The following is a 23,187-nucleotide window of genomic DNA, read 5'->3' on the forward strand; positions in this document are numbered from 1 at the left end:
GTGGATGGAATTTGTGTGTATGTGCTGGCACCTACAGCCTCTTCAGCTAAAAAAAAAATCACTGAGTAGCCACATCATTACATCAGGAAAAGTCACATATGAATTCACTCACAAATCATCAAAGTCCAGCAGGCGCTCTTTGTTGGTGTGAAAAATCTCAAACAGATATCTCAGGTTGAGCAGGTCATCAGCTGTCCAGTGTTGAAACTTCATCTTCGGCTCTATCACACTGGTGTTCCAGTCTCAGCTGTACTCTGCACCCAGGCACAGGTTCTATTTAGAAAACACATGCAAATAAAACAACACACAGTAGGCCTTCCATGTAGGCTATCTTGGCAGGGTTCATAATCTTAGGTGGCGGCATGCACTTTAAATGTTTGTTTGTGGACTGCCATCATTATTAGGCTAAAGTTAAGACATTGTCTGTTATGATATTGTTATTATTTGAACTGGTTAGCCTGCTAACTTAACGTTAGAAACGAACCAAAACATTGTTTAGAAAGTTTCTTTTTTTTTTAAATTTAATTTATTGACTATTCGAAACGTACAATATACTTGCAGTGAAGCCGCTCAACAACTACATCATACCAGTCATCCAACAGATTCCCATTCAGAGTGACACACAGAAGCATCCAGGGTCAATGCCCTGCTCATGGGCACATTGACCGATCTACCACCAGGCCAAAAAACGTGAACCCGAACCCTCCAAGATCCCAATAGATCCCAACAGTTCCCCAATAGCTGTCCCTCAACCATTCGAGACCCCTCCCACAGTCCCCCCCCCCCCCCAAGAAAGTTGGTTTTAGTTGCCTGGTTTGCTAGAATGACACATACAAAATTCATGTTTAAATGGATGGGTTTATTTTTCATAAAAACAACTACAAGTTTGATGTCGGACAACAATATAATTTTCACGGTGTCACTGTGACATGTCGATAGATTGTAGTATAAAGACAGATGGTTACTTAAGTTGTTCAGGGTGGATGGGTGGGTGTATAACGTGAACGTCTAGCAACCCAAAGGTTGCAAGTTCAGATCTCATCATGGACAACTTTAGCATTTTACCTAATTAGCAACTTTTGAACTACTTACTACTTTTTATAACGCGAATGTCTACCAACTTAAACGTTGCGAGTTTGAATCTTATCACGGACAACTTTAAGATTTTAGCTAATAAGCAACTTTTGAACAACTTACTACTTTTTAGCTACTTTGCAACTACTTAGCATGTTAGCTAACCCTTTCCCTAACTAACTCCTAAATTTAACACTAACCTTAACCTCTAACTCCTAGCTTAGCTAATGTTAACCGGCTAGTTAACGTTAGTCACCTAGCTAGAATTCGTAACATATCATACGTTTTGCAAATTCGGGAACATATAGTACATTTTGTCAATTCGTAACACATTGTACGTTTTTCTAATTAGTAACATTGCATACAAATTGTAATTCATAACATAACTGGTGGACACTCCTGCAGTCAGCATGCCAATTGCACACTCCCTCAACATTTGACATCTGTGGCATTGTGTTGTGTGACAAAACTGCACATTTTAGTGGCCTTTTATTGTCTGTGCAACTGTGTAATGATCACGCTGTTTAATCAGCTTCTTGATATGCCACAACTGTCAGGTGAATGGATTATCTTGGCAAAGGAGAAATGCTCACTAACAAGGATGTAAACAAATTTGTGCACAAAATTTGAGGGAAGTACACTTTTTGTGAAAGGGTACATAGCCGCAGGAAGTAGGGGTGCTAATATATATATTTTATTTATTTAACCTTCGTTTAACCAGGCAAGTCAGTTAAGAACAAATTCTTATTTACAATGACAGCCTACCCCGGCCACACCCTAACGACACTGGGCCAATTGTGCACTGCCTTATGGGACTCCCAATCACGGCCGGTTGTCATTCAGCCTGGAATCGAACCAGGGTCTGTAGTGACACCTCTAGCACTGAGATGCAGTACCTTAGACCGCAAGTAGTTTGCTGGGCCTTTACTAGTCCTGTATTAGTGGACCGATGTAGCCATCTGTAGCGTAGCTCATAAAAAATGTCAACTCTGAAAAAAATCATGCATGCATTGTATTGCAATGCTGGTGCTGGAAAATAATCAGGTCCAATTGAATGAATTACAGTGTAGGCCCTTCAAACTCAACTTTGGACCTACAAGTCAGCGCCAGTGCTTGTTTTGATTGTTCCTCTCTAATCGGGGACTGATTTAGTTGGGTGCAATTAATTATCAGGTAGAACAGAAAACCAGCCGGCTCCAGACCTCATAGGGTAAGAGTTGACTACCCCTGGTGTAGGCTCATTCAAGTGTAGGCTATGACGCAATGTAAATGGAGAAGAAGGCTAAAACGTGTCAGCGGCAGATCAAAATAGCGACAAGTCTTCGGGTGAACGGAGGAGCTGTCCATGGTCCATTATTTACCCCGTTCGTAATGAGCACAGGAAGGTTGCATTTTGGCTTCTGCTCAGATGGATGAAGCCAGAGGGGAACAGATGCAGCATACGGACACCATCGGCTACATACATACCACAGATCTTACTTGCATTTTATTGATCTCAATCAGTTTAATGGGAATAGCCGATGCATTTCGATCTTCTTGAATTCCGGTTTCGTGGGCGAAATAGAGCAGATGATGTTAACAAACTATTAGCCTTTTTTGTATTTTGTTTCAATCAAAGCATACATCCTGCCTAGAGTTTTGGCCATGTTATTTTTTGTTGACTATTCGGCTTCAGCTAACCATCATACAATCTTATTAGAAATTAGGTGATGTTTTTGGTGTATAAGTAGGCCTGTTATACTATGCTATTATATTCGGTTCTGTTATGTAAAACACTAATTTATCGTTATGTGATCTTGCAAGACATTTATTCACCTTTGATGTAACTTTACTAAACGAGCAGCATTGTGAGAAGTGATAATCTTCTTTTTGTAATAATAATAATGTGATGAGGAGGACTATTAGGCGTATAGGCAACAGATGTTGGTGAGCGTTATTTTTAACGATTGGAGCGCCATTCGTGGCTCTAAAAGGACAGCTTTGATTTGATTAGCTTCAACACATGGTGACACTATACCTTATTACAGAATAAAAGAAAAGAGGGGTGAACTATCAATTCATAGAATTTATTTAATAATCAAGTCAATTGACCATGTAGTGAATATAAATCATTAGTTTACTACATATAATTGCAGGACATTTGTTTTAAAACAGCCATAAAATCAAGCTTTTTGTGTGGTGTATTCATGCATCTCAATAAACTATAAACTAAATGCATCTTTACCTTCAACTTGGCCCAATTCACATTTCCAAATTCCACCCTGACATAGCCTACCAATCTAGAACGCTCCCTGCTTCTCAACCAATAGACAATTTAGCTAAATATCCCAAGCAGGGCTACAGCAACTTCCAGAAAGCGTCAGGTTCTTGGGTTTTGCGGTGGCCACACTGGTTTGGGTGTCCTCGGCAGAACAGTGTCGCTGTAACCAAGTGGTTACGTATCGGTCTGGGTTCCACTGCGCAACAGCAGCTCGGCGGAGTTTAATGAACATCAAGGCAGACATGGTGCAATTTTGTTAATATCTTTCAACGTTCTGAAGTTGTCAAGCCATCCAACGAGCCTCTGCAGTTCTTATCATTCGCCAGAGAGAAGACAGGGAAGAAACCACCCTTTACCTAACTGGCTGCTGTAGCCTACATATTTATTTGGTTTGTAATTCTATCGTTTTTCCTGAAATTCTTGTGGTGATTAAAAATCATTTATTTAGAATTGATCAGAACACATTTTCCCTGTATTCTCAAATTGAAAAAGTGAGATCCCTCGGCCCGCAGCACTTCTGCTTACTTGTGAAGCAAATGCAGCTGCACTGGCTATTTCATCAACCAAAAATAATACACCCCCGTGAAAAATTGCAGCACCCCCACTCCCAAACTACTTCCAGTAGCTATGTCTGGGACAAAGCATATTTTTGGACGTCCACCATATTGAAGTCCCCAATAATTCAGTTAGATAGTCTGTCTCACAACAACTTCAAATCAGTGTGTAAATAACCACGTGCTGATTATTATATTTTTGAATATTCGCATGAAAATCTGTCGCCAATTGGATGGAAACCTAGCTAATGTCAAACATATCAATCAACATGAAGGCTGAAGCTGCAATGCTACATTGAATCCACCAGATGGCGGCAACAATCCATAAGAAGAGGTGCAGCCAAAGTGTGGAACAACAGCAGCAATGAATGAATGGAATAAAGCCTATTCATCCATGAAAAATTGTGAATTGACAACATACAGGAAACCGCAATGACTGAGAGATTATAAGAAAGGATAACAAGGAATTCAAGTGCACTATTAGTGTAAAATATTGTTTATTTTGTTTAAAAAAAATGGTGGCATAAAATCTTATGTCTTCAATTCTCCATTTGAGCTTAAATAGGCTTTCGTTTTGTTTTTAAACAGGTTTGATACACATATACATCACAGGAATTAATTGAATGTTAAAAGCACATATCAAACTGCAAATCATACATAGCCCCCTACACACACATTAAACACCCAATAAATCCTTCAACTTGAAATAAATAAATAATAAATACACCAGTTTTTCTCACAATATTTAAATGGATTAAATTATACCTTAATTATCATAAATAACATAATTTAAAGGTTGATCATTTAAATGACAGGTTTAAACAATGCTGTCCCTCAAGTTCAGCCAGTGACGATGTTGGTGATGATTGATAAACAAGGAGAAGAAGAAGTGTCCTCTACTGGGAGGCGGTGGTGGTGTTCTGTGTATTCAGTGACCTTCTGGCCATTCTAGAAGAAATAGCAGCATCGTTAGCATTTCAACTTCAACCATGTCTGTCTTTTACATTCTGTCTTCTCCTCTGGCCCTTGTACTGGTCCTCGTGCAGGTCACTTACTCTAGCCAGCCATGTAACTGGAGAGTATAACTGAGTTAGCCTTCAGTAAGTATTACACTATGTATATGAATGAATATAACTGACTAATAGATCACTCATTCGTTATTCTATTGATGACTTACTCCAGCTGAATGAATGTGTGTCGAACCCAGGCTTCTTTCCAGTGGCTGCAGATCTCTCCATCTTCAGTCTCAAAGCTGTGTTGAACCCAAGATGACAACATTTAGACAACTGTCATAATCTCGTCCTTACTCATTCCTTTGGCTGGAGATTGTCAAAGTAGGCCTATACATTTCATTTGTGACGTTCCATGTTCTGTGTTAGTAGGGATGGGAGGTTCTTACATGACAGCCTTGACACAGGGAGGATTCTTTTTCTGCATTCTGGCTCCGATGATAGGAACCGTGATCTTCTGCCTGGAGACCTCTGTGCAACAGCTGTGCACCTTATCTGCTCCTGAAGATTTAAAGAAGCATATGGGGTTCAGAACAACTTTTTAACTTCCCCTGTACAGCATATTTGTAATATCTCATTTTGTTCCAGAAAATACTGTATTTACAGAGTTAATAACACACATACGTATTAGGGCTACACCCATAATTTTGCCAATGGTTTCAGGTCTCCTGGCATAATATATGATTTGTTGGATGAACAGATGCGATGTTGTATGTTGAAGTCCTGCAAGGGCTATACCCCGAAATTTCGCTACAGGAGTAGACTGTGCTTACCAGTGCCAGTGGCCGTTAACAAGAGGAAGAGCGTGAGGCATGCCATTGGTCCGTAGCACAGCTGCATGGTTGCTATTGAGATGTTCTGTAGTGTTCTTGACTGATTCAGAGGGCTAGAACCGGCTAGAGGGGAGGAGATGACTAATTTCTCCTGACCAGAGCCTCAGCTTTTAAACACTAAAATGAGGAAGCGGATGTATTCCGTCCGGATCCATGTTTTATTGTTAACTCTTTTAGAGTGGGGAAGAGGTTGGCTGGGGTGTCAGGGAGGGGGCTGCTTCTGCTTAGTCAGATGTTTCCTGTAAGGATTGCATAATTAAGACCAAGTTTCAAGTTCAAGTTTAGCAGCAAGGAGCACATGAGATGTAAAAACATATAAAAATACACACATGAACCACAATGATACTGAATGCAAAGGTAGTGCATACAACACTAGTGCATCAGTCATGGATTGGCAGCCATTAATATGAAAATGAACTAGATGGTAATTTTCCAAGTAGAAAAACTGTGGGACTTGCTTTAACTTTTTTTAAAAGTATTTCTGTGGTAGTTTAAAACATTTTACTTAAGCGAAGCAGTTAAATATAGTCAAACTTAAATTTTGTAAAATAATTCTGATTACTTTGATAGACTACTATATGAACCTTATTACTTAGGATTGTGGGGCAGTTATATCACACATTTCATCAGAAATAACTACACTCAGACTACTACACTTTTATATGCTCTCCTACTAGAATACCACACTATATGAAAACTGTGATAATAGAGTACAGAAGACAAGTTTTAAATGAATAACAAAAAAAGTTATTTTATGACAACGGTTTGGACAACAGCAGGATGTTCTTGAAGTCCTCTCTGGGCTGGAGGAGGACCAGTAGGCAGAGGATGCCCACGACAGGAGAGGGGCACCCCTTCCATTGGAGCAACTCTCGGGGAACAGTCAAGTCAAGATTTGCTTTTGAATCTACTTGAAATTATAAACAAAGCATATTTATTTGTATTTATTATGGATCCCCATTAGCTGCTTCCAAGGCAGCAACTACTCTTACTGGGGTCCAGCAAAATTAAGGCAGTTATACAAAAACATTATAATATAGTCACAGGTTTCACAACACACTGTGTGCCCTCAGGCCCCTACTCCACTACTAGCACATATCTACAGTACTAAATCCATTTGTGTGTGTGTGTATAGTGCGTATGTTATCATGTGTATGTATGCCTGTGTCTGCGCCTATGTTTGTGTTGCTTCACAGTCCTCGCTGTTCCATAAGGTGTATTTTGTTATTTTACTGCTTGCATCAGTTACTTGATGTGGAATAGAGTTCCATTTAGTCATTGTTATATGTAGTACTGTGAGCCTCCCATTGTCTGTTCTGGACTTGGGGACTGTGAAGAGACCTCTTGTGGCAAGTCTTGTAGGGTATACATGAGTTTTCGAGCTGTGCGCCAGTAGTTCAAACAGACAGCTCGGTGCATTCAACATGTCAATACCTCTCATAAATACAAGCAGTGAGGAAGTCACTCTCTCCTCCACTTGAGCCAGGAGAAATTGACATGCATATAATTAATATTAGCTCTCTGTGTTCATCCAAGGGCCAGCCGTGTTGCCCTGTTCTGAGCCAGTTGTAACTTTGTGGCTCCTGACCACACGACTGAACAGTAGTCCAGATGTGACAAAACTAGGGCCTGTAGGACCTGCCTTGTTGATAGTGTTGTTAAGGAGGCAGAGTAGTACTTTATTATGGACAGACTTCTCCCCATCTTAGCCACTGTTGTATCAATATGTTTTGACCATGACAGTTTACAATCCAGGGTTACTCCAAGCAGTTTAGTCGCCTCAACTTGCTCAATTTCCACATTATTTGTTACAAGATTTAGTTAAGGTTTAGGGTTTAGTGAATGATTTGTCCCAATAGCAATGCTTTTAGTTTTATACATATTTAGGACTAACTTAGTGGCATGTCCCTTAGTAAAGATTGAAAAAAGTAAGCGGCCTAGACAGCTTCCCTGGGGATTCTACCTGGATTATGTTGGAGAGGCTTACATTAAAGAACAGCCTCTGTGTTCTGTTAGACAGGTAACTATTTATCCACAATATAGCAGGGGGTGTAAGGCCATAACACATACGTTTTTCTAGCAGCAGACTATGATCAATAATGTCAAAAGCCAGACTGAAGTCTAACAAAACAGCCCCCACAATATTTTTATCATCAATTTCTCTCAGCCAATCATCACTCATTTGTGTAAATGCGGTGCTTGTTGAATGTCCTTCCCTATAAGCATGTTGAAAGTCTGTTGTCAATTTATTTACTGTAAAATAGCATTGTATCTGGTCAAACACCATTTTTTTCAAAAGTTTACTAAGGGTTGGTAAAAGGCTGATTGGTTGGCTATTTGAGTCAGTAAAGGGTGCTTTACTATTCTTAGGTAGCAGAATGACCTTTGCTTCCCTCCAGGCCTGGGGTCACACACTTTCAAGTAGGCTTAAATTGAAAAAAAATAAAGCAAATAAGAGTGGCAATATCGTCCGCTATTATCCTCAATCATTTTCCATCCAAGTTGTCAGACCCCAGTGGCTTGTCATTGTTGATAGACAACAATACTTTTTACACCTCTTCCACACTCACTTTACAGAATTCAAAATTACAATGCTTGCCTTTCATAATATGGTCAGATATACTTGGATGTGAAGTGTCAGCGTTTGTTGCTGGCATGTCATGCATAAATTTGCTAATATTTCCAATGAAAAAATCCTTAAAGTAGTTGGCAATAACAGTCGGTTTTGTGAAATAAAAGATCCCAGAAATGTTCAATAAGTACACAAAGCTTATTTCTCTAAAACAATTTTGTTTACATCCCTGTTAGTGAGCATTCCTACTTTGCCAAGATAATCCATCCACCTGACAGGTGTGGCATATCAAGAAGCTGATTAAACAGCATGATCATTACACAGGTGCACCTTGTGCGGGGGACTATAAAAGACCACTCTAAAATGTGCAGTTTTGTCACACAACACAATGCCACAGATCTCTAAAGTTTTGAGGGAACATGCAATTGGCATGCTGACTGCAGGAATGTCCACCAGAGCTGTTGTCAAAGAATTCACCATAAGCCGCTTCCAACGTAATTTTAGAAACTTTGGCAGTACGTCCAACCGGCCTCACAACCGCAGACCACATGTAACCACACCAGACCACACCACGTACAAAACCTCCACTTCCAGCTTCTTCACCTGTGGCATCATCTGAGACCAGCCACCCTGACAGCTGATGAAACGGAGAAGTATTTCTGTCTGTAGTAAAGCCCTTTTGTGGGGAAAAACTAATTCTGATTGGCTGGGCCTAGCTCCCCAGTGGGTGGGCCTATGCCCTCCCAGGCCCACCCAGGGCTGCACTCCTGCCCATTCATGTGAAATCCATAGATTAGGGCCTAATAAATTTATGTCAATTTATTTCAATTATTTCAATTGACTGATTTCCTTATATGAACTGTTGGAGAACCGTAGGCTTAAGCAAAAATACACTGCAGCTGTGGGCTCCTCTCCCTTGCAGAAGGTTCCAGATGAGGAGGCAGGAGAAGGAGGTGACTGCATGAGAAGCACGCCTTATAGCCATTTTAGAGGCCATGATTAAGATGTAGTTTTATGTATTTGTATGTATTTTATTTATAGCTATTGATGTATTTATTTTCTACTGTTTTGGTGAAGTCCTTTTTTTAAACCCTATGCAGATTTCTGTTTTATCATAGAAAAGTGTTTCTTGTTTGTAATTAACATTTTTATACCACAACATTGTTGAATATTAGTTTCTGATAGGCTAGAAGGGCATTCTAGAATGGACATTAAACCAAATAACGGGACAGTTGGAAAATATATCTGTACACCTTGAAATATGCAGCTACACATGCAGACTGTAATTGCTACAAAGTTACAGAAAGCTAAATCAATAAGCACAAAAACATAAATTAATACATTGTAAATGCAGGTCCAATGAAGAACATTTTTGCTAGCTAGTTAGCTATTGATTTGTTTTAGCAGAGACATATTTTTTGGAGCATCTGAAGCATCTAACATTGTGAGTGATGAACTTTAATTTCTTCGGTCCCTACTGTAGTCATAACGCAAGTGACGCTATGCTGTCAAATCCTCCCACTTTACATTTCTAGCTTGACTAGTTGTTTTCAGAAACTGATAATTTTGAATTTGGTTGTCATATTGTCAGGTTTGCTAAAAACAAACTATTTAGCTAGCTTGTAGGCTAGTGTTTGATATGCAATCCTCATAATGACGAGTGTCCTGACGAGAAGGCACCATGCCAGTCAAAATTGGGCTTCATCAGCTCATTGTTATGGATGTATCCAAATAAATGTCAATAAAAACTGTTTAGACAAATGCAAATGCAGCTACTTTGCTGTTATTCTGGCTGCAGAATAAGAATGTTGCCAGTGACCATGGCAATGGAACATATAGAATGAACAGCTGGGTCGCGTTCATAAATATCGAACGAAATGTATCGCGTCTCTAGAAACCAAAAAATTAGAAAGTATGAATTTGCTTAAAAATGAAAATATCAACAATTACTTTTACTGGTAAAGGTGTGCTTTAGTATTGTTTTCTTTGGTAACAGTGGCAGTACAGTGCCTTCAGAAAGTATTCACACCTCTTGACTTTTCCCACATTTTGTTGTTACAGCCTGAATTTAAAATGTCACTGGCTTACACACAATACCCCATAATGTCAAAGTGGAATTATGTTTTTTTAATGAAAAGCTGAAATGTCTTGAGTAAATAAGTATTCAAACCCTTTTATGGCAAGCCTAAATAAGTTCAGGAGTGTACATTTACTGAACAAGTCACAAAATGTGTATTTCTTTTTTTCACCTTTATTTGACCAGGTAGGCCAGTTGAGAGGGACCGACTTCGGCGGAAGTCATAACAGTACCCCCCCCTTGACGCGCGACTCCAGCAACGCGCCGACACCGACCTTCGGGGACGACCCGGAGGACGAGGCGCAGGGCGATCCAGGTAGAGACGGTGGAAATCCCGCAGCAACGAAGGGTCCAAGACGTCCTCCACTGGCACCCAGCATCTCTCCTCCGGACCGTACCCCTCCCACTCCACAAGGTACTGAAGGCTCTTCGCCCGACGCCTCAAGTCAGGGATGGCTCGAACAGCATATGCCGGGGCCCCCTCAATGTCCAGAGGGGGAAGAGGGACCTCCCACACCTCAGCTTCCTGGAGTGGACCAGCCACCACCGGCCTGAGGAGAGACACATGGAACGAGGGATTAATACGGTAATCTGGGGGAGCTGTAACCTATAGCATGCCTCGTTCAGTCTCCTCAGGACTTTGAATGGCCCCACAAACTACGGACCCAGCTTCCGGCAGGGCTGGCAGAGGGGCAGGTTCCGGGTTGAGAGCCAGACCCGATCCCCCGGTGCGAACACCGGAGCCTCACTGCGGTGACGGTCGGCGCTCGCCTTCTGCTGCCTCCCGGCTCGTTGCAAGTGCACATGGGCGGCGTCCCAGGTCTCCTCCGAATGCTTAAACCATTCATCCACCGTAGGAGCTTCGATCTGGTTCTGATGCTACGGTGCCAGAACTGGCTGATACCCCGGTACGCACTGGAAAGGAGAGAGGTTAGTGAAGGAGTGGCAGAGTGAGTTTTGGGCCATCTCTGCCCAGGGGATGAACGCCGCCCACTCCCCCGGCCAGTCCTGGCAATTTGACCGCAGAAACGTACCCACATCCTGGTTTATTCTCTCCACCTGCCCGTTACTTTCGGGGTGAAAACCTGAGATGAGGCTGACCCGAGACCCCCAGACGTTCCATGAACACTCTCCAGACCCTGGACGTGAACTGGGGACCCCGATCAGAAACTATGTCCTCAGGCACCCCGTAGTGCCAGAAGACGTGTGTAAACAGGGCCTCTGCAGTCTGTAGGGCCGTAGGGAGACCGGGCAAAGGGAGGAGATGGCAGGACTTAGAAAACCAATCCACAACGACCCAAATCGTGGTGTTGCCCTGTGAGGGAGGAAGATCCGTCAGGAAGTCCACCGACAGGTGCGACCTGTGGAACAGGTAGGGGTTGTAACTTCCCTCTGGGCAGGTGCCTGGGAGCGTTGCACTGGGCACACACTGAGCAGGAGGAAACATAAACCCTCACGTTCTTGGCCAAGGTGGACCACCAGTACTTCCCACTAAGGCAACGCACCGTCCGACCGATGCCAGGGTGACCAGAGGAGGGTGACGTGTGGGCCCAATAGATCAACCGGTCGCGGACAGCAGACGGAAGGTACAGGCGCCCAGCTGGACACTGAGGGGGGGTGGGCTCTGTGCATAATGCCCACTTGATGTCCGCGTCCAGCTCCCACACCACCGGTGCCAACAGGCAAGAGGCTGGAGGTATGGGAGTATGATCCATGGACCGCTCCTCTGTGTCATACATCCGGGACAGTGCATCTGCCTTAGCGTTCTGGGAACCTGGTCTGTAGGATAGAGTGAAAACAAAACGTGTAAAAAACATGGCCCACCTTGCCTGGCGAGGGTTCAGTCTCCTCGCCGCCCGGATATACTCCATACTCCACCTCCACTATGAACGCCAAAGAGGGATCCGGATGAGCCAGCACGGGAGCCGAGGTAAACAGAGCCTTCAGGTGACCAAAAGCCCTGTCCGCCTCAGCCGACCACTGCAGCCGCACCGGCCCCCCCTTCAGCAGTGAGGTAATGGGAGCTGCTACCTGACTAAAACCCCGGATAAACTTCCGGTAGTAGTTGGCAAACCCTACAAACCGCTGCACTTCCTCTACCGTGGTGGGAGTCGGCCAATTACGCACGGCTGAAATGCGGTCACTCTCCATCTCTACCCCTGAAGTGGAAATTCGGTACTCTAGGAAGGAGACGGACTGTTGGGAGAACAGACATTTCTCAGCCTTGACGTACAGGTCATGCTCCAATGTGGCGTCCAAGCACCCTGCGCACCAGCGACACATGCTCGGCGCGTGTAGCGGAGTATATCAGAATGTCGTCGATATACACCACTACACCCTGCCCATGCAGGTCCCGTAAAATCTCATCAACAAAGGCCTGGAAGACTGATGGAACATTCATCAACCCGTACGGCATGACGAGGTACTCATAGTGCACTGAGGTGGTACTAAATGCGGTCTTCCACTCGTCCCACTCCCGGATATGCGCCAGGTTGTAAGCACTCCTGAGATCCAATTTTGTGAAGAAGCACGCCCCGTGCATTGACTCGATCGCACTGGCGATGAGAGGCAGCGGGTAGCTATACCTCACTGTGATCTGATTGGTCCCTCGATAGTCAGTACACGGGCGCAGACCCCAATCCTTCTTCTTCACAAAAAATAAACTCGAGGGGGCAGGTGAAGTGGAGGGCCGAATGTATCCCTGCCCCAGGGATTCGGAGACATATTTTCCATAGCCGCTGTCTCCTCCTGTGACAGAGGATACACGTGACTTCTGCGAAGTGCTGTGTCTACCAGGAGATTTATCGCACAATCCCCCCGTTGATGAGGTGGTAATTTAGTCGCCCTCTTCTTACAGAAGGCGAGAGCGGCATATTCTGATGGGATGCGCATGGTGGAGACCTGGTCTGGACTTTCCACCGTAGTCGCACCGATGGAAACCCCCACACACCTCCCTGAGCACTCTCGTGACCACCCCTTGAGAGCCCTCTGTTGCCACAAAATAGTGGGGTTATGACAGGCCAACCAGGGTAGGCCCAGCACCACGGGAAACGCAGGAGAATCAATAAGGAAGAGACTAACTCTCTCCTTGTGACCCTCCTGCGTAACCATGTCAAGTGGAGCGGTGGCCTCCCTAATCAGCCCTGACCCTAATGGTCGACTATCTAGGGTGTGCACAGGGAAGGGCTTATCCACAGGAACAAGGGGAATCCCTAAACTATGAGCAAATGAACGGTCAATTAAATTTCCAGCTGCGCCTGAATCTACTAGCGCCTTATGCTGGAAATGGGGGGAAAACTCAGGAAATGAAATAAACACATACATGTGAGCAACAGGGGGCTCTGGGTGAGCCTGGTGCCGACTCACCTGGGGTGACACGATAGTGCCCTGCCTGCTGCCTCGACTCCCTGAGGAACCCCCCCAGCACCGACCAGCAGTGTGCCCTCTGCGGCCACAGATGGTGCAGGGAATGGCCCCTCTTCCGGTCGCCCTAAGTGCAGCACCTCCCAGCTCCATGGGAATCGGAGCGGAGTTGCTGGGGGATGGAACTGACAGGTCCCGATCCGGACTTCCGCGGGCAGTCAGCAGGTTGTCCAGCCGGATGGACATGTCCACCAGCTGGTCCAATGTGAGGGTGGTGTCTCGGCAGGCCAACGCTCGACAGACGTCCTCGCGCAGACTGCACCTGTAGTGATCGATCAGGGCCCTGTCGTTCCATCCCGCGCTGGCAGCCAATGTCCGGAAATCCAAGGCGAAATCCTGCGCGCTCCTCGTCCCCTGCCTCAGGTGGAACAGACGTTCACCCGCCGCTCGACCCTCAGGCGGGTGGTCGAACACTGCCCAAAAGCGGCGGGTGAACTCTGCGTAATGGTCCAATGCCGCATCTCCCTCACTCCTTACGGCATTGGCCCATTCCAGGGCTTTGCCTGAGAGGCAGGAGACGAGGGTGGACACACTCTCACTCCCCGAAGGAGCCGGGTGGACGGTCGCCAGGTAGAGCTCCAGCTGTAGTAGAAACCCCTGGCATCCGGCAGCCGTCCCATCATACTCCCTCGGGAGCGCGAGTCGAATCCTGCTTGGACCAGGTGGAAGAGGGGTGGACAGTGGGACCTGTTGTAGTGGGGCTGGTGGAGGCGCTGGCAAACCTCCTCCTCTCTCCCAACGATCCATCGTCTGCAGCACGCGATCCATGGCTGTGCCCAGACGTTGTAACATGGTCGCGTGCTGCTGAATGCACTCCTCCACTGCAACTGGGAGGGCGTCTGCTCCTGCTGACTCCATTCAGGTGAGTGATTCTGTAAGGATCTATGTGTAGCTGGTGCAGAGGAGTCGGGCGCAGGACAGCAGAGATGAGTAAATAAAAGTAACTTTACTCAAAGTCATCAAAATACACGAGAATTACCATGGTTGCATGGACTCACTCTGTGTGCAGTAATAGTGTTTAACATGATCTTATTATGACTACCTCATCTCTGTACCCCACACATACAATTATCCATAAGGCCCCTCAGTCGACCAGTGAATTTCAAACACAGATTCAACCACAAAGACCAGGAAGGTTTTCCAATGCCTCGCAAAGAAGGGCACCTATTGGTAGATGGGTCAAAATAAAAAGCAGACATTGAATATCCTTTTGAGCATGGTGAAGTTATTAATTACACTTTTGATGGTGTATCAATACACCCAGTCAGTACAAAGAAACAGGCGTCCTTCCTAACTCAGTTGCCGGAGAGGTGACTTTAAAACAGTTACAGATTTCAATGGCTGTGATAGAAAACTGAAGATGGTTCACCATTATAGTTACTCCACAATACTAACCTTATTGACATAGTGAAAAGAAGGAAACTAATAAAAAAGAAAAATATTCCAAAACATGCGTCCTGTTTGCAACATGGCACTTAAGTAATACTGCAAAAAATGTGGCAAAGCAATTCAGTTTTTGTCTTGAATTCAAAGTGTTATGTTTGGGACACATTCAATACAACACATTACTTAGTACCACTCTCCATATTTTCAAACATATTGGTGGCTGCATCATGTTATGGGTATGCTTGTAATCGTTCAGGACTGGGGATATTTTCAGGTAAAAAGATTTACATAATGGAGCTAAGCACAGGCAAAATCCTAGAGGAAAACCTAGTTCAGTCTGCTTTCCACTAGACACCGGGACATGAATTCACCTTTCAGCAGGACAATAACCTAAAACACAAGGCAAAATCTACACTAGAGTTGCTTACCAAGAATACAGTGAATGTTCCTGAGTGGCCGATTTACAGTTTTGACTTAAATTTGCTTGAAAATCTATGACAAAACCTGAAAATGATTGTCTACCAATGATCACTGATGTGCAGTTAGATACCAGCTTGACCACATTTTGCTATAGTAACCAGGGAATTGTCACCAACAAAGTTCTCATTCCCAGACACTTCCACCTGGGGGCGAGGTTACCGACAAAGTCACATGACTGTTCGTGACCCGTAGCTCAAAGGAAAACTGTCCTCTGCTGGACAGATGTCCCTAGTACTCTCATACATTTTCTGTGGGGTGTCTATGAAAATGTGCTAATTTGTGTGAACCAAAGGCACTGATTTGTCATTAAAATAAAATAATTGTATAACAAGGCTCTTCCTGACTTTTACCGACTTTCTGAGAAAGTTCACAACTGGTCAAACCGGTAGTTTCAAAAACTTGAAGAAACGCTGTTGATGCGGTTACTAAAACAGCTGTATCGTTTGATTGGGAGAATATATTTATGTTCTGATCCAGATTTGAGTAGCAGAGAAAGATATCATACGCTATAACGTCATACGCTTTTGTCTAACCTGTTGAGAAACTGGTCAAAGTAGTGTAATTTTCCATGAAGAAAATGTTTGACTTTTGTGCTGGTGGAAGAAGTTTCCATTTTTAGAGACTAGTGTTGAAAAATGAAGGCTATTATAGTAGTGACTGTATTATAAATAGTAGTGAGATAGTAGTCTTTAGTGACTGTAGCCCAGAAGTAGTAGTGACTGTGGTAAAAGTACAGTGAGGGAAAAAAGTATTTGATCCCCTGCTGATTTTGTATGTTTGCCCATTGACAAAGAAATGACCAGTCTATCATTTTAATGGTAGGTTTATTTGAACAGTGAGAGACAGAATAACAACAACAAAAATCCTGAAAAACGCATGTCAAAAATGTAATAAATTGATTTGCATTTTAATGAGGGAAATAAGTATTTGACCCCCTCTAAATCAGAAGATTTCTAGCTCCCAGGTGTCTTTTATACAGGTAATGAGCTGAGATTAGGAGCACACTCTTAAAGGGAGTGCTCCTAATCTCAGTTTGTTACCTGTATAAAATACATCTGTCCACAGAAGCAATCAATCAATCAGATTCCAAACTCTCCACCATGGCCAAGACCAAAGAGCTCTCCAAGGATGTCAGGGACAAGAGTGTAGACCTACACAAGGCTGGAATGGGCTACAAGACCATCGCCAAGCAGCTTGGTGAGAAGGTGACAACAGTTGGTGCGATTATTCGCAAATGGAAGAAACACAAAAGAACTGTCAATCTCCCTCGGCCTGGGGCTCCATGCAATATCTCACCTCGTGGAGTTGCAATGATCATGAGAACGGTGAGGAATCAGCACAGAACTACACGGAGGATCTTGTCAATGATCTCAAGGCAGCTGGGACTTTAGTCACCAAGAGAACAATTGGTAACACACTACGCGGGTGAAGGACTGAAAACCTGCAGCACCCGCAAGGTCCCCCTGCTCAAGAAAGCACATATACATGCCCGTCTGAAGTTTGCCAATGAACATCTGAATGATTCAGAGGACAACTGGGTGAAAGTGTTGTGGTCAGATGAGACCAAAATGGAGCTCTTTGGCATCAACTCAACTCGCCGTGTTTGGAGGAGGAGAAATGCTGCCTATGACCCCAAGAACACCATCCCCCCGTCAAACATGGAGGTGGAGACATTATGCTTTGGGGGTGTTTTTCTGCTGAGGGGACAGGACAACTTCACCGCATCAAAGGGACGATGGATGGGGCCATGTACCGTCAAATCTTGGGTGAGAACCTCCTTCCATCAGCCAGGGCATTGAAAATGGGTCGTGATTGGGTATTCCAGCATGACAATGACCCAAAACACACGGCCAAGGCAACAAAGGAGTGGCTCAAAAAGAAGCACATTAAGGTCCTGGAGTTGCCTAGCCAGTTTCCAGACCTTAATCCCATAGAAAATCTGTGGAGGGAGCTGAAGGTTCGAGTTGCCAAACGTCAGCCTAGAAACCTTAATGACTTGGAGAAGATCTGCAAAGAGGAGTGGGACAAAATCCCTCCTGAGATGTGTGCAAACCTGGTGACCAACTACAAGAAACGTCTGACCTCTGTGATTGCCAACAAGGGTTTTGCCACCAAGTACTAAGTCATGTTTTGCAGAGGGGTCAAATACTTATTTCCCTCATTAAAATGAAAATCAATTTATACAATTTTTGACATGGGTTTTTCTGTATTTTGTTGTTGTTATTCTGTCTCTCACTGTTCAAATAAACCTACCATTAAAATTATAGGCTGATCATTTCTTTGTCAGTGGGCAAACGTACAAAATCAGCAGGGGATCAAATACTTTTTTCCCTCACTGTACGCAGACTTGAGACTCAGAGTTGTCTGTATTGCTGTACTGCCGGTCATTTTGTATCTTCCTGTCCCTTCAAAAGACCTAGCTCATTCATTGGAGTGAGTTCACTGGTGGGTCTTAAAGATAATTGTTCTTCTCTCCTTACTCACCCCCTCTCCATGTCACCCTGCTGTGGGGGCGACCAGTCCAAATCTCTCCAGGTCCTCATCGACTCGGGGGCAGATGTGAGTCTCATGGACGTTACCCTGGCATCCGAGCTGGGCATCCCCACTCAAGCCCTCCATTCCCATGGGTGTTAGAGCGCTGGATGGGCGCGCTATAGGCGGGGTCACCCACCAGGCCACCCCCGTCAACCTACGAATGTCGGGGAACCATAGCGAGACGATCCAATTCCAGCTGGTTGAATCTCCACAGGTTCCCGTGGTATTGGGATTCTCTTGGCTCCAGCGACACAATCCCTGCATTGAGAGGGCTACTGGTGCCATTGTGGGCTGCAGCCCGTCCTGCCACACTTTTTGCCTGAATTCAGCTCTGCCTGCCCCGGGATGTCGTCCTGGGGTCTTGGAAATTTCCCGGACCTATCCACTAGCTCCGCAGTCTACCAGGACCTCCGTGGGGGTTCAGTAAGGCCCGGGCCACTTCGCTTCCGCAGCACCGACCGGTATACAAGTAGGTCAAGCCTGAGGCACTGGCACGCCATTTTAGTGCTGTGGCTACACCCCCGGAAGCCGAGACCTTTCCCCCGCTCCAAGATCATTAGCCTCTCTGCTGTTCATCCTCTGTTGCCCTGTACCCTCTGTATTTTTCCTACCTTTTCTGTGTCTGGAGTCAAAACCATGTCTGACTGCCCCTTGTCTTCTGTTTCTAGGCCCATCCCTTCCCCCTGTGTCATCAATGGCCGGCAAGCGTACATGATGAGACGCCTCCTGATGGTTCGACCGTGGGGCCTGGGATTCCAGTACCTGGTTGACTGGGAGGGTTATGGCCCGGAGGAGAGGGGCTGGGTCTCCGCTACGGACACCCTGGACCCAGGCTTCATCTCTGAGTTCCAGCACCGGCACCCCTGCTTGTCTCCACCCCCCCACCCCCACCCTCCAGGTGTCGCCCATCTTCCCCATTATCCCCTGTGTACTTATACCTGTGTTTTCTGTTTGTCTGTTGCCAGTTCATCTTGTTTGTTCATGCCTACCAGCGTTTTGTCTCAGCTCCTGCTTTTTCCAGTCTCTCTTTTCTCGCCTTCCTGGTTTTGACCCCTGCCTGTCCTGACTCTGAGCCTGCCATCCTGTACCTTTGCCCCTACTCTGGATTATCGACCCCTGCCTGCCTTGACCTGTCGTTTGCCTGCTCCTGTTACAATAAACATTGTTACTTCACACAGTCTGCACTTGGGTCTTACCTTGATACCTGATAAGGGGTGCTTGGCCCTGTTAGTCTTAAGGCTGCAATTGGTAACTTTTTGGACGACCCTCCCAAATTCACATAGAATGGTGCGATATAGATCTGTTATTTCCATTGAAAACAAGTCTAAGAAGCGGTAAATATTTCTTGTTAATAAAAATATTTCACAGTGGTTTAGATGATACAATGGTTCTCTACACATTGCTTGTTTTGTCACAAACTGAAATTAGGTGAACTATTTGAATTTTTGCAACCAGGAAATGGCGGAGTGATTTCTTCATATTGCACCTTTTAACAGTGGAATCTAAACTGTGAGCCAGAGGGTAAGACCTGGAACTCATGTTGTAGGGGGTGTGCACAGTCAGATGGTATGTATTCCGCCTTCCTCACCACTTGTCTGTTGTACAGGTCAGACGGACTACTCTGCTGGACTCCCATGATCTTACTGCCCACTTTCACTACCCTAGCAAGTGTATTTCTAGCTTTGGTACCAAGGTTACCATCCCGACAGACCAAAGAAAATGTTAGGACAGACTGATTTATAAAAGAATCAAGGTCCTGTCAACCTGGAACGTTGCTAGTTTCCTGAGACAAAGGGCTTTGCTGGCCCTTAAGCAACATGTCGGTGTTACATTCAAGCTCAATTGATCAATAATGGTGCCAAGATACTTGTAATTGGCTACAGTGTTTACCACCTGGCCCTTAATGATAGCGTTCTGAGTGGTAAGGGGTTGACGCCTGAAGTCAATACACCTATCTTTGTTTTTTGTCAAATTAATTTGTAAGAAAGCACTGTTGCACCAATGTACAAAATCATCAATAGCAGGACCATTGCTAATTCCATCAGCATGAAGGAGACTGACTTACTGAGTCATCTGCAAACTTCAGGATGTGTCGGTTCAATGGTGTGCTTATTGAATGAATCTCTCTAACTTCTCTAGGGTATGTGGAACGGTAGCGTCCCACCTGGCCAACAGCCAGTGAAATAGCAGAGCGCCAAATTCAAACAACAAAAATCTCATAATTCAAATTTCTCACACATACAAGTATTATACACCATTTTAAAGATAATCTTCTCTTTAATCCAACCACACTGTCCGATTTCAAAAAGGCTTTACGGTGAAAGCATAGCATTAGATTATGTTAGGACAGCACCTAGGCAAGAAAAACCACACAGCCATTTTCCAAGCAAGGAGAGGTGTCACAAAAACTAGAAATACAGCTAAAATGAATCACTAACCTTTGATGATCTTCATCAGATGGCACTCATAGGACTTCATGTTACACAATACATGTATGTTTTGCTCCATAAAGTTCATATTTATATCCAAAAACCCCATTTCACATTGGCGTGTAATGTTCAGAACTGTTTTGCCTCCAAAACTTCCGGTGAATGAGCACATCAATTTACAGAAATACTCATCATAAACATTGATAAACGATACAAGTGTTATGCACAGAATTATAGATAAACTTCTCCTTAATGCCACCTCTGTGTCAGATTTCAAAAAAGCTTTACGGCGAAAGCAAACTTTGCTATAATCTGAGTACAGCGCTCAGACATCAAAACAGATACCCGCCGTTTTGGAGTCAACAGAAGTCACAAATAACATTATAAATATTCACTTATCTTTGATGATCTTCATCGGAATGCACTCCCAGGAATCTCAGTTCCATAATAAATGTTCATTTTGTTCGATAAAGTTAATCTTTATGTCCAAATACCTCCATTTTGTTCACGTGTTCAGTCGAGTAATCCAATTGCACTGTGCTCGCGCAGTAAGTTCAGACGAAAAGTCAAAAAAGTTATATTACAGTTCGTAGAAACATGTCAAACGATGTATAGAATCAATCTTTAGGATGTTTTTATCATAAATCTTCCATAATATTCCAACCGGACGATTCCTTTGTCTTCAGAAATGAAACGGAACACACCTAACTCTCACGGGAGAGCGCGCGATTGAGCTCATGTCATTTTCTCAGTCATCTGATTCCAAGTGCTCTTATTCTCTCCCCATTCACAGAAGAAGTATGAAACAACGTTCTAAAGACTGTTGACATCTAGTGGAAGCCTTAGGAAGTGCAAAATGACCCCACAGACACTGTATATTGGATCGGGAATCACTTGAAAAACTTCAAACCTCAGATTTCCACACTTCCTGGTTGGATTTTTTCTCAGGTTTTTGCCTGCCATATGAGTTCTGTTATACTCACAGACATCATTCAAACAGTTTTAGAAACTTCAGAGTGTTTTCTATCCACATCTACTAATAATATGCATATCCTACCTTCTGGGCCTGAGTAGCAGGCAGTTTACTACGGGCACACTTTTCATCCGGACGTCAAAATACTGCTCCCTACCCAAGAGAGGCTAAGAAAGAATGGTCATGCCACCAGCTAGTTGAATTCAGCCTATGAATTTCTCTAGTGTTGGAATATTTACTAGTAATGTTCAATTTAGGTTAGGGGGATGGTTCTTCCATAAGTCATAGAGGGACCGAAATTTGCACGGGCCCAGTCCATTGAATGAAACTGAACCCAGGGCTAGGGTTTCAGGTTAAGTTCAGTGGTGAAACTCACATTTGTGGTTAGAAAGTGCCATATTTCTGTTTTTCCTACCATGACCAGATTGGGATGTCCAATATGGAGCGGTTAGTACTTGGGGTCTGTTTGTGCATATGTGCAAGTGTGTGTATGTGTGTCATTGTGGGGTGATGTGGTCTACTGGTAATGATGTCAGCAGATATGTTTGTGCATGCTGTGAGGTCATGAGATCATGTTCTGGTGACACATTTGCTCAGACCTCCTTCCTCTCCCCCCTCCCAAACCTTCAGGGAAATTCCTACCCAAATATGGGTATGGTTGGCCTAGGGGAAGCTGACACTAACATCTTATAGGGCAAAAAGGCTAACCTGAACAGTGAATATGGAGGATGTATTTTTGCAGTGTGCAGACTGCATTCTTCTGTACTTCAGATTATAATGATTATTATAGAATTTCTTTGTGTACTCAATTTACATTTTACTGCATTGTTAGGAGCCAGTAACGTAAGCATTTTGCTGCATCTGCTATAACATCTGCTAAACTGTGTATGTGCCCACTAAACTTCGATTTGATTGCACTTGTAGGCTACATCCAGGAAGCTTTGGTAAAGATAGGAATTGAGCGAAAAGATGGCTTTGTAGATAAAAAGGCGAAAGTTTGCAAGTCATAGTAAATTCTGAAACTTCTTGCCTCACACTATTGAGATGCACCCGTCGCAGTGATTTCCTTAGAGACGGCATTGTGTCTGTTTGTGTTACATATGCACTTGGCATGACAGGAAACAGGTTGAGGGTGTAGGTACTGAGTCACACCCCCTAGGTAGTCATGGCTTTCAGGGCACGGCCTGTCTTCAGACAGCATTTTTGTTGTTGTTGTGGTCGTTGAATAACAGAATCATTCATGTGAAATGGTGAAAAACTAATTACCAATGTCTTGAATTCATGTTTGAAAGTGCACTAATTCTCTGGGATTTGGGCAGCTCTATACTTAGTTCTGCATTAGTCATTGTGATTCCTCGAAAAATGAAAAGCAGAAGTGATTTTAGGAGCAGTTTGGTCATTTAGATCCGTTTAGCTGAATGAAGATGTAATTTAAGCTATTGCAAAAGTCTTAAGTTTCATGAATAAGAAAGAAAAGAGAGAGTAACGACAGAAGTGAGTTTGGTTATTGCCAACTTGTTAACTTGTTAGAGCTCGAGCTATCTCTTACCTGGGAACATCATGCTATGTTTAATTTAAGTT

The 23,187-nt window shown here is 44.1% G+C and overlaps 1 protein-coding gene across 1 annotated transcript; it reads right to left on the bottom strand.

Moving 5' to 3' along the window:
• Positions 1–4,368: 4,368 nt before the first annotated feature.
• On the bottom strand, positions 4,369–5,808 carry LOC106569488 (uncharacterized). Its single transcript, XM_014140880.3, has 4 exons — positions 5,672–5,808; positions 5,288–5,399; positions 5,066–5,140; positions 4,369–4,836 (listed from the first exon to the last, which is right to left on the bottom strand). The coding sequence occupies exons 1-4, from the start codon at positions 5,736–5,738 to the stop codon at positions 4,785–4,787; spliced, it is 306 nt and encodes a 101-aa protein (XP_013996355.1). The 5' UTR covers positions 5,739–5,808; the 3' UTR covers positions 4,369–4,784.
• Positions 5,809–23,187: the final 17,379 nt, after the last annotated feature.

This window comes from Salmo salar, chromosome 14, assembly GCF_965601325.2.
Source record: "Salmo salar chromosome 14, fSalSal1, whole genome shotgun sequence".
Taxonomy (NCBI): domain Eukaryota; kingdom Metazoa; phylum Chordata; class Actinopteri; order Salmoniformes; family Salmonidae; genus Salmo; species Salmo salar.